At 38.3% G+C, this 11,770-nt stretch overlaps 1 protein-coding gene across 2 annotated transcripts; it reads right to left on the bottom strand.

Annotated features, from left to right (window-relative positions):
• Window positions 1–5,052: 5,052 nt before the first annotated feature.
• tmem250 (transmembrane protein 250) lies at window positions 5,053–6,577 on the bottom strand. 2 transcript variants are annotated; one of them, XM_008424401.2, is made up of 2 exons: window positions 6,365–6,577; window positions 5,053–6,116 (listed from the first exon to the last, which is right to left on the bottom strand). In XM_008424401.2, the coding sequence occupies exon 2, from the start codon at window positions 5,950–5,952 to the stop codon at window positions 5,533–5,535; it is 420 nt and encodes a 139-aa protein (XP_008422623.1). In that variant the 5' UTR covers window positions 5,953–6,116; window positions 6,365–6,577; the 3' UTR covers window positions 5,053–5,532. The 2 variants fall into 2 exon arrangements, with proteins under 2 accessions (XP_008422623.1, XP_008422622.1); XM_008424400.2 differs by having other exon boundaries at window positions 6,376–6,577.
• Window positions 6,578–11,770: the final 5,193 nt, after the last annotated feature.

The following is an 11,770-nucleotide window of genomic DNA, read 5'->3' as shown; positions in this document are numbered from 1 at the left end:
TATGTATGTATGTATGTATGTATGTATGTATGTATGTATGTATGTATGTATGTATGTATGTATGTATGTATGTATGTATGTATGTATGTATGTATTCAATGAATATATGTAATGAATAAATATATGAATCTTATCCATACATATTCATATATGCATAGTCTATCTAGTATGTCTGTCTGTATGTAGGCTTTTTACAGATTAGACCCAAACCAATTTAAATCTAAAATTATTTTCATTTAACCAAAAAAAAAATATCCATTGTACTAAATAATGGGACATTGAATATAATTCATGCCTTTCTCTTTAATTAAATGAAAAAAATATTTTTTTGGCATCGCATTGCAACTGTCAAACAAGTCAAACAGTTCTTGTAACAGTAACAGCTTTTAACATATTTCTGTGGCTGTTTTGGTAATTTATCATTATTGATATGCTCGTACATTTTCATAATTAGAAGGTCTCCTTTCCATCACCTCAATCTTTAGCTGCCTTTGCAGATTCCTTATTAGATGCAACTCTGGGCTCTGTTTGGAATACTCTGAAACAGTAATATAACTAAGTAGGTAAGTAACAAAGTAAAGTCACTTACCTACACCTTTGACAGATAAAAAAATCGTACCATGCTTAAGAACAACAAAACAGGATTAACATTTCATCTCACTTCATGTTGGATTAGTTTAAACCTAAATCTACCAGCAGCATTAATAACATGGGTCCTAATTGAATACACATACTCTTATTTCACTTTTTAATGATTAGGCTGGGGGAGTTGAGAGGCCCACCCAGATATCCCAGTATGTATCTATGAACATCTGAATGAACAGATATAGGTAAAGGTATGCATGCCTGCAATTGTGTATGTAAACAGAATGTCATAGACCGTCTAATTAGTAATCCATGAGATTTTAACTCTCTGGGGTATAAACATAAACATGTGAGATAGAGGTCCATTTCCTTTACCCACTGGCATTTAGACTTGATAATGATCTGTATTTATTTTACTACCCACCATAGTAAGAAGGGTGATCATGCGGATGATTAAAATCTGAAAATATTACTTTTAGCAAACAGCAGCTAAATGTGGCATCTTTATAATTTGTTGTTTGTTCAGTTTGTCTTCCTTTACTATTAAAAAAATAAAAATAGTACTTTTCTTACCAATTAGCACTAAACATTGTTTTTTAAACACATATTAAAGGTTATGACATTGGAAAATGTCAGAGACCACATTTATTTTGACATGTCATAATAGTTAGCAATGTTTTCTTACAGTTTACTCACAGAGCAAAGTAAAAGTAAGCTTGAGGAAATATGAGAAGCATTGCCGTTATTATTTTTTGATAACATCTGGAACAGATGCTGGCAAGTGTTCACCAGGACAGTAGCACATGACTCAGGGCCCAGAGAATTTGTTACCCCAGTTAGTCTTTCATTTTAAATAAATAAATGGTTTATGATTTTGGTAGGGCTGTTAATACATAACACTGACCTCTGAGGAAATCAGGCATAATAGCTCTACGGGTGCAAGCCCTTTTGCTGTATTTCAGTGACTGCGCTACAGTCTGGCAAGAAGATATTTCTAAAAATGTGTACATTTTTTCTTGTAAAACTGAATGACATCTACTCTTAGTCTACATTAATGCCATTTTAAAGTGAGTTATAAATCGATTTTTTTTTTCACCCGCAAAAGACCATTATTTAAATTTTTTATGATCCTGTGTGGTTTCTAGCCAACTTGTATTTGTAAAAACTGTTACAAAATCTTGATGGAAAATATGCTAAACAAGGTGAGAAGTTCATGGTTTTTGCAGAAACAAATTCAACAAGTGATTAAGTATGGCAAGTCATTCAGACTAAGCAAACAACTTCCAGCTTTTAAAGCAAAAAAGAAGAACTGAAAGGGGCTGATGACTTGTCAAAACTACTTCTTTGTGTTTCATGCGAGCAGTTAGATCGACCCTGACTCAGAATATGAGGCATATGATGTGTTTATCCTGTACACAAAAGCTTATTGTTGCCCTGATTATCCATGTACAGCCAGAGGCCAAATGGGTCTCAAGCATTTCTCAGTCGGCCCACCAGCTAGCGTCAAAAGTTCAGATCCAAGGCTGGCATTTAAACAATTTCCAGCCTATTTTTTACCCCTTGATTTAATTAGGAAAATAAAATCAAAATCTATAATAAATAAAATGTTGAATTCCTTAGAATTAAGTACTAAAATGCATATTTCAGCTCAGCCAGAGGTCTCAGCGGTTCCCGTTAGCTTCCTTTATGCCAAGTGTAAATGAGGCTATATAAGGCTGTTGGGAGCCAGCCATCTCCATTGTTATGCTTGGCAGAAACAGAGGGGTCCAGTTGTGGTTGTGTGCCAGAGGAAGCTAAACAGAGAAGTCTGTCAGAGCGACTCTGAGACCATGTGAAGAGCGACTGATGGAACACTTGACCCAGAGGCGTTCTCAAGTTGAACTGTCACACACTCTTATGACACAGCTCGAGGCATGATACCATGGGTGCAGGACTGCATGGTAAACACATTCCCTTGGCTTTGCATTTTAAATAACAATGCAACAGAGAAGAATATTTATTAAATAACTTAAAAAAAAAACAAACATGTTAAATCCATTCTTTTTTCACACTAACCACAAAAATCAAACATCGGTGCTCCTTTTTTGCTTCCATGGGTTGACATATTAAAACTACACAGTTACTTAATCTGTAATATAGATGTATATTTAAAAGATAATGTTTGCACATGGCCTATTATAGCCAAACTTATCTGTGGCTTTTAGAGAAAACCTCAAGATATGTCGAAACAAAAAGACAAACTTGCATCATACAGTCATACGTCAGCATTTCATGCAACTGTGACATTCACATTTCCTGTTATAGTAAGTCGTAGCTTTATAAAACAAACACTTATTTTGATGAAATGGTTTACAAATGGATGAAACACAAGTTGCTGGTCCCCTTGTTGTAAGTTTGAGTGTGTTGTTTTTTCATATTGAATGTACAGGTCTTTCTCAAAAAATTAGCATATTGTGATAAAGTTCATTATTTTCCAAAATGTAATGATAAAAATTAAACTGTCATATATTTTAGATTCATTGCACACCAACTTAAATATTTCAGGTCTTTTATTGTTTTAGTACTGATGATTTTGGCATACAGCTCATGAAAACCCAAAACCCCTGTCTCAAAAAAATAACCTTTTTCATTCGACCAATAAAAGAAATGTGTTTTAATACCAAAAAAGTCAACCTTGAAATAATTATGTTCAGTTATGCACTCAATACTTGGTCAGGAATTATTTTGCAGCCTTCAATGCAGCGTGGCATGGAAGCAATCAGCCTGTGGCTCTGCTGAGGTGTTATGGAGCCCAGGATGCTTCGATGGCCTTAAGCTCATTCAGAGTGTTGGGTCTTGCGTCTCTCAACTTTCTCTTCACAATATCCCACATATTCTCTATGGGGTTCAGGTCAGGAGAGTTGGCTGGCCAACAGTAACACCATGGTCAGTAATACCAGTGGTTTTGGCACTGTGAGCAGGTGCCAGGTTGTGYTGAAAAATGAAATCTTCATCTCCATAAAGCTTTTCAGCAGATGGAAGCATGAAGTGCTCCAAAACCTCCTGATAGCTGCTGCATTGACCCTGCCCTTSATAAAACACAGTGGACCAACACCAGCAGCTGACATGGCTCCCCAGACCATCACTGACTGTGGGTACTTGACACTGGACTTCTGGCATTTTGGCCTTTCCTTCTCCCTAGTCTTCCTCCAGACTCTGGCACCTTAATTTCCGAATGACATGCTTGCTTTTATCCGAAAAAGTACTTTGGACCACTAAGCAACAGTCCAGTGCTGCTTCTCTGTAGCCCAGGTCAGGCGCTTCTGCCGCTGTTTCTGGTTCAAAAGTGGCTTGACCTGGGGAATGCAGCACCTGTAGCCCATTTCCTGCACACGCCTGTGCGCGGTGGCTCTGGATGTTTCTACTCCAGATTCAGTTCACTGCTTCCCAAGGTCTGGAATAGGCCCTTCTCCACCATCTTCCTCAGGGTCCGGTCACCTCTTCTCATTGTGCAGCGTTTTCTGCCACACTTTTTTCTTCCCACTGAGGTGGCTTGAAACAGCACTCTGTGAACAGCCTATTCGTTCAGAAATGTCTTTCTGTGTCTTACCCTCTTGCTTGAGAGCGTCAATGATGGCCTTCTGGACAGCAGTCAGGTCAGCAGTCTTACCCATGATTGCGGTTTTGAGTAATGAACCAGGCTGGGAGTTTTTAAAAGCCTCAGGAATCTTTTGCAGGTGTTTAGAGTTACTTCGTTGATTAGGATGATCAGGTTAACTGCTCGTTCAGAGAACCTTGACATAATATGCTAATTTTTTGAGACAGGGATTTTGGGTTTTCATGAGCTGTATGCTTCGTTTAAATAGTTTAAGTCATATTAGTTAGTCTGTATCTTAACGTGAGCAGACAACAAAGTGATTTTAGTTTGGAACTGAAAAGAAACAATGTAGAAATGTTTTAACAGCTGTTCAGTACATTTTTAAAATGGACTTTCGTTTGAAGTCACAAATCACCTTGTGGGGCGTAATGAGATCTTCTTTAGGAATTAAAACTGAATAAGGATTATGGTAAAACGCATTAATTATTAAAGGTTTAAAAAACTGCACTTAAGAGTGAATTATGGCAATTCCTTTGAAATTATATAAGTAAGCTGTTATCCAATATTTATTTTATCTCTGTTTAATTGAATTTGATTAAAAAGTATAAGCTCAATCAAGAGTTGGGGTCATAAGTTTCGTTCATTGCTATTTTGTGGGTCAAAAGCTAAAGGTTTTTGGAACTACTGCCGGTCAGGTGGACGGATGTCAGTCCGCTCCTCTGCCACGTTGTACTTTTGCAGTTTCATACTTGTTTTCTCAGCCGTCTTACAGTTTAGTGAAAATGTCTAAATTTTTATCGGCCTTGACAACTGAAGGTCTAAAGCAATTGTCCGTAAGCAAATGAGGTTTCTTGACCATCATTTAAAATATCTATCAGTCAACGCTGCGGTTGGTTTAATCAGATTCTATAATTTATTATTTATATGAGTCAATATGAGTGTATGAGTCAACCACAATCAATAGGAACAAGACGGAATATGATTTTTTTTTCTTGAACGTAATAAGGTTTTAAGAAGCTTCTATGTGCTATTTCAGCATCTTTATGGTAATTTATTTCCACAATTTTTCAAAACATTTAACAAGCAACAGAAATAAACCGGTAGGCAATGATCACGTACACAGAAACATGATGGTTTGTGTATGAAGACGAAATAATGATGTGACTTGGTGTTGCATGGATCTTAGAAGTCTAGCAAGACAGAATGTCTTTTTTTAAAGGATGACAAATTTTAGAGCGCTGAGCAACAGCTACATCTCGCAAAAAAAAGTCACAGGTGCTTTCCCGTCTTGCGCTACATGATGCTCAAGTTGCCGTGTGATGCCTCCTCATTACGCCCTTTCAGTCTTTCTGACATTCTCAGCAGTTCAGCTACATGTCCACAAACACCATAAAGCACCAGCCGAGTCCCCCCACCAGAAACATGGTGATGTGCATGCTGTAGATAATCAGATCGTTGAGCACGCCAAAGTCCAGGCGCCGGTGTCCGAGCAGAAGTAGGATGACGGAAAGCTTGTACTGCAGCCTGAGGAGGACGCGCACGCTGACGTACTGCAGGAAGAAGAGGGCAGAGAGGAGCACCCAAAGAAGGGAGGTCAGCAGACTGCAGCCAAAGTACAGCAAGAAGCGCAGGAAGCTGTACATGCACCGGGAGCGCAGGTAAAGGTCAAAGTTGTTGTACTTGGTGCGCACCAGCTTGGTGGTGTGCGCCGAGCCGCAGGCAGAGTGCATGCAGGTGGTGTGGGGGCCATGGAAGCTGCGCACCCTGCGTGGGATGGGGATCACAGGCATGGAGGGGCTACAAGAGCCCAGTGAGGTGCACAGGAGTGACAAGTGGGGGGAGCAGGGGGGGATACACAATGGGACCTGCTTCCAGCCCCCAGACCGGATTTAGTGAAGGAGCTCAGGAATGCTCATGGAATTTCCAGATTCCGTCTTTAGTATGCAACAAAGCTCTGCAAAAAGAAAAAAAAGAAAGCATAAATAATCACAGACTGTTTATTAGGGGAACCGTAAGTGCTTTTGTAGTAAATGCAAAATGTGTTAGAAACTCTACACAAAATGCAGACTTGTGTAAACGGTGCATTCTCAGGTGTGATAAGACAGCTACGAATGACTTTAGCTCATATTCAAGTAAATCACAGCAACAACACAGAGCAGCATGCAGGGAAAAAAAATGCAAGAACGCCTGCAGGACCCATACATGAAACAGACCGTGTTGATCCAAAGCAAACTGGGGATGTTGTTTTCCGAGGCGTCTGGTGGCTGAATTACATTTTGAAGCGATGAGCGGAAGATTCCCCAAAAAGCATCACTTCTGGTATTTTTTCACACTACGATTTATATTTTTCTGTTTACGGATGTAGCTTTAGCCAGAGAAAATTTGAGCCGGTGCTGTCGCAAAATAAACGAGTCATCGTGCTGTGACGTCAGCGTTAGAATTAAAGGGACAGTGTTCATCGTCAACGAACGATGAACACGATCTATCTATCTATCTATCTATCTATCTATCTATCTATCTATCTATCTATCTATCTATCTATCTATCTATCTATCTATCTATCTATCTATCTATCNATCTATCTATCTATCTATCTATCTATCTATCTATCTATCTATCTATCTATCTATCTATCTATCTATCTATCTATCTATCTATCTATCTATCTATCATCTATTGGGCATGCTGATTAACTTGTTTTCTTGTAAAAACAGGTTTATCACTTTTTTATTTTTATCTGATATTTATATGTATCAAATATTTTCACATCAAATATTTTCACATGATTACCAATATCATGTGAATGAATCATTCACATGATATTGGTAATCATTCACATGATTACCAATATGTGATATTGTACACCATGTTTACATGTACACCATGTGTTTACACGGTGTACATGTAAACACATGTGTACATGTAAACACATGTACACCATGAGTGTACATGTAAACACATGTACACTCATGGTGTACATGTGTTGTTTACACTCATGGTGTACATGTGTTTATTACATGTTTAGATTTAAATCACATCATTTGGGACACATGAGTCACATATTGGTATCAGTCCATTCTTTTCAAACTTCCAACTCCTATTCCTGCCCTATTATTGAATGTTTTAAGAAATTCAAGATATTTGCATAATGTGTATCAGCATAATGTCTGACGATCTATGCTGGTGAGACTGAGTGAAACCCACTTTGTCTTGGTTTGCATTGCACCATGGTGGAGGTGTTAGAAGACAGCTTTAGGACAGAATAAATACACAAAATAGAACATACACTTATATCTTTGTGCAGAAATGCCTTTACCTAACTCCATCTCTCCAACACCTCTCCTACAATAAACAGATAAAAAAGGAACAAAAGGTTAAACTGAAAAAAAATTGGGAACAGACGAACAGTCTTATAATAACCCAAGACTCGTAATGTGTCTTTGAGCAACTCACTATGGGTCGCTGCAGTATATAATTACAGTATACTGCTGGATTCTTAAATATACTATTCATGCCTGGGTTTGCAGTTTGCATGGTATCAGATGCTCCACATACTTTCACTTTTGAACACATGACAAGGGTATGACACTGAGCACAAGCACATGATCTGCACATGGAAAGAATCTGATCACATGTGGTGCACATGTGGTATTCTTGTGACCACAAGTTTACCACATGTAGAACACATGAATAAAATACTTGATAACATGTTGAAAATATGAGCTAAATGTGGCAAGTGGCCACATGTAGCCTACATGGATAATGTTTTCAGGAAAAGGCTTTTCATTTGATTCAAAAAATGTTGCTTCCTCCTTTCTCAATCTTAGCAAAAACATTGTAAGCTTTATGCCTGCAGACATCCATCCATTATCTAGAGCTACTTCTCAATGCAGGGTCACAGGGGTGCTGCTGCCTTGACCTATTTTTTCATGCACTGCCCCAAATAAATAAATACGTGAAGATTAACAAGTTAGAAACATTTTAATTGGTTGGTTTGAAAGTGGGGCTGCACAGTGGCGCAGTTGGTAGAGCTGTTGCCTTGCAGCAAGAAGGTTCTGGGTTCAATTCCCAGCCTGGGGTCTTTCTGCATGGAGTTTGCATGTTCTCCCTGTGCGTGCGTGGGTTTTCTCCGGGTACTCCGGTTTCCTCCCACAGTCCAAAAACATGACTGTCAGGTTAATTGGCCTCTCCAAATTGCCCCTAGGTGTGAGTGTGTGTGTGCATGGTTGTGTGTCCTGTGTGTCTCTGTGTTGCCCTGCGACAGACTGGCGACCTGTCCAGGGTGTACCCCGCCTCTCGCCCGAAACATTGGCTGGAGATGGGCAACAGCACCCCTCCCGACCCCACTGAGGGAAAAAGGGTGCAAGAAAATGGATGGATGGTTTGAAAGTGCAAACTTCACTTGAGCTTCAGTTTGGAGTGGCCACGTCACTTTGAATCAGCATCTTTTCAGTCAGTGGAGATGTGGAACTTACTTTGCTGTGGACACGATGCTAGTTTTTCAAAGAAAGTCTTAGCATCTCTTCACTCTTTCTGACCATTCTCCTACATCTGAAAACCTACGCGCAATCAGGTGCTTCATCAGAAGGATCAAGAATTTCAAAAGTGCACACCTCCAGTGCACCATTAAACGTCTGATTATCCTTACACATGAGTCTTGAGGTGTGAGAAAAACAAATACCAGTTCCTTGTAAAGATAGGGGTTCACACGTTGTGAAGATTATATTACTCCATTTACGTACATCTTTAGACTTCATGTGTTGTAAAACATCATCCAAAGTGGTAGATATACTCAGATCATATACTCAGGTCATTTCAAAAGTGGTGCATCAAGTAATTCTTAACTATGTTACATGAGATAGCGTCTCCTTCCTTTTTTAATCTGCTTCAACTGAAAATAAATAGGGGTGGCAAAATAAAACGCCCTAACTCAATAAAAGGATTCATTGCAGCTCTGCATTGATTTAAGTGAGCTAGTAAAGTGGAGTCTTGTGACTATGCTGGCAGCCATTTGCAAAAAAAAAGGCATTGCAAAGGGCATGTGTGAATCTGAATTCATGTTTCTGTAAAGCCGACACAAGGTTGCACAGTGTGTGGACTTGTGCATGTCCTCATGTGAGTGTGCTTCACTCTGTGGATCACGTAACCTCCACTGGACCGATTTATGAGCTAGAAGAAGGATTACATCTCCGCTGGCTGTCAGCAAGCCAGATGGCAGCAGGTGACCATAAGTCAAAGTAAATGCACACACTAAAAAAAAAAGTTTATTATGGTTGTTAATAGAGTGCTGGGTCACATTGGCGAGAATTTAAAGGTGTATTATGCAAAATGAGAAAAAACAAACCTCAGAATGTTTAATCAAACACACATAAAGGTGTCACCGAGGCTGGATACATTAATCCATGTTTGCTTCATTAATGTAATTTGTTCCATGAAAATTTGAGTCAGCTCAGATCATTCAATCTCAGTGGCTGTATTTATTAAAACTGGATATTTATCATGTGTTTTTACACAACTCAAGTCCAGGAGTTGCCCCTGATATTTCATGTATTAAACACACAAAATGAACAGACTTGGATTCTCTTAAATTGCACAGTAATAAAAAAAGGGACTACACACAGTCACAGTTGTCTGGGTTGAATTATAGAAGGAGATAGAGGGCTCACAGTTTTATAAGGACAAAGTAAGTGTTTTCATGCATCCGTCAGTCTTGAAACGAAACATTAACCACCTTGGAATTTTATTGTCTGCTCATCTTACAATGTGTACTTTGGATTCTGTTTAAAGGAGGATGTATGTTTGCATAAAACACGTGTAGTAAATATACTTCAGACATGTCTTGACAATAACGTAGCACAGTATTGTATTTCGTTGTGATGTATAGTATTGTATCCTATCTTAGCGCATCTCATGTTCCATAAGAAAATATTTTGCAAACATGTTTTTTATATTTTTAAGCTTGTTAAAGCAAAGTTTTTTTTAATTTTTTTATATTAATATGGAGAATTAATACGTTGTGACCAAAAAGGGTCGAACAGGATAATCAGCAAAACACAGGTAGGTTGTGGCATTCAAGTGACGCTCAGGTAAGGGTTCAAAGTATGCCAGAAAAAATATTCCCCATGCCATTACACCACCAGCAGCCCTAACTGTTACTTACAAGCAAGGATGGATTCATACTTTTGTGTTGTTTACACTTCATCCTTACCCTTTGATCCGAACACAGAAAACATTTTTGTTCAAAATTGTCCAATTTTGGTCAGCCTTCATGAATCCTTGTTTCAGATTCTGTTCTGAAAGACACTGACACTCGTCTTCTGCAGCTGTGGCCAATATGCTTCGATGTATGATGTGGTTTATCTTCTCAAACCAGTTTGTCCATTTCTCCATTGATTTCTGATTTATCCACACGTCTGCTGCCCTCTGGGGAATACTTTCTGTAAACTCAATGGATGGTAGTGTGTGAATATTTCAGTAGATCAGCAGGTACTGAAAAGCTCAAACCAGCCTGTTTGATACCAACAGGCCCTCCGTCACATTCTCCTATTCACCATATTTAGATGTCTAAATGCATTGAGTTGCTTCTGCATCGGTAATTTCATGGTATAGGAACCAAACAAATAGGACAAAAAAAAAAAAAAAAAGCAGCTTAATTATTCTGTGGTAATCTTGAAGCAGAACATTTTTAAACAGTTTGAGTTTGATCTGAAAGTCTATGTAGTTGAACTTGATTAGAAATGCATCCACAGCTAACATGCTTTAAATACGCGATCTAAAGTTATTTTTTAGCTTTAGTAGTTTAATCGTTACTGAATGCTTTTTGGAGGACCAGGTCATGTTACACTTTTTGTAATAATTTCTATGAAAATCTGTTAAGAATATATACCTAAAACATTGTTTTTTATTAACATTTTTTTAAATGTGTTTTTTGTTATGATGAAAGTTATTCTTGTGCGTCTCTCTTAGACGTGAGCGAGAATGAAAATTGCGTTATTCACCACTAGAGAGAGCTGTTTGTTTAAGTTTAGCTACCGTCAGCGGCACGTTTTAATTCAGTGAAGAGTGACTCATCCTACAGCATGGAATCGAGCCTTCTAGGGACCTTTGAACAAACTCCAGCTTCTAAATTATTACTCATTTTGAAATATTAATACATTCAACACCATTACTGCTGCAAATGGCCTTAAATGGTGCCAAAATCTGAACGCAGCATCCTCACCCTGCATCTGGGTAATAACCGCTTCCAAGCTGAAGAAGCTCGTTTTGTCTGCTGCCATTACTGAGAAAAACGATGTCAATAAAGCAGGCGCTGGTGATTTAGGCTTGATTTAGACCTTATAAAAGACGTATACAGGCTATAATCATGCATCATGGCCAGAGGATTTCACTATATTTCTCCTCTAACTAGAAAAAAAAATATAAAAAAAGCACTTCTTTAAGGTTTTAAATATAAATTATGTTCTTCCTTGTCAAGTTTTATTTTTTTTTTCTGCCATCATAGCCCAATTAGTTTTCTAGGGTGAGCAAGATTAAACAGTCAACAAGTCAAAATGCTCTTTCACTCCTTCAGATATACTTGGGCTAAATCAATTTATTCATTAACTAAGT

This window comes from Poecilia reticulata, linkage group LG12, assembly GCF_000633615.1.
Source record: "Poecilia reticulata strain Guanapo linkage group LG12, Guppy_female_1.0+MT, whole genome shotgun sequence".
Classification (NCBI taxonomy): Eukaryota; Metazoa; Chordata; class Actinopteri; order Cyprinodontiformes; family Poeciliidae; genus Poecilia; species Poecilia reticulata.
Note: the sequence above shows the minus strand (reverse complement) of the source record. Positions and strands in the feature narration are given on the sequence as shown.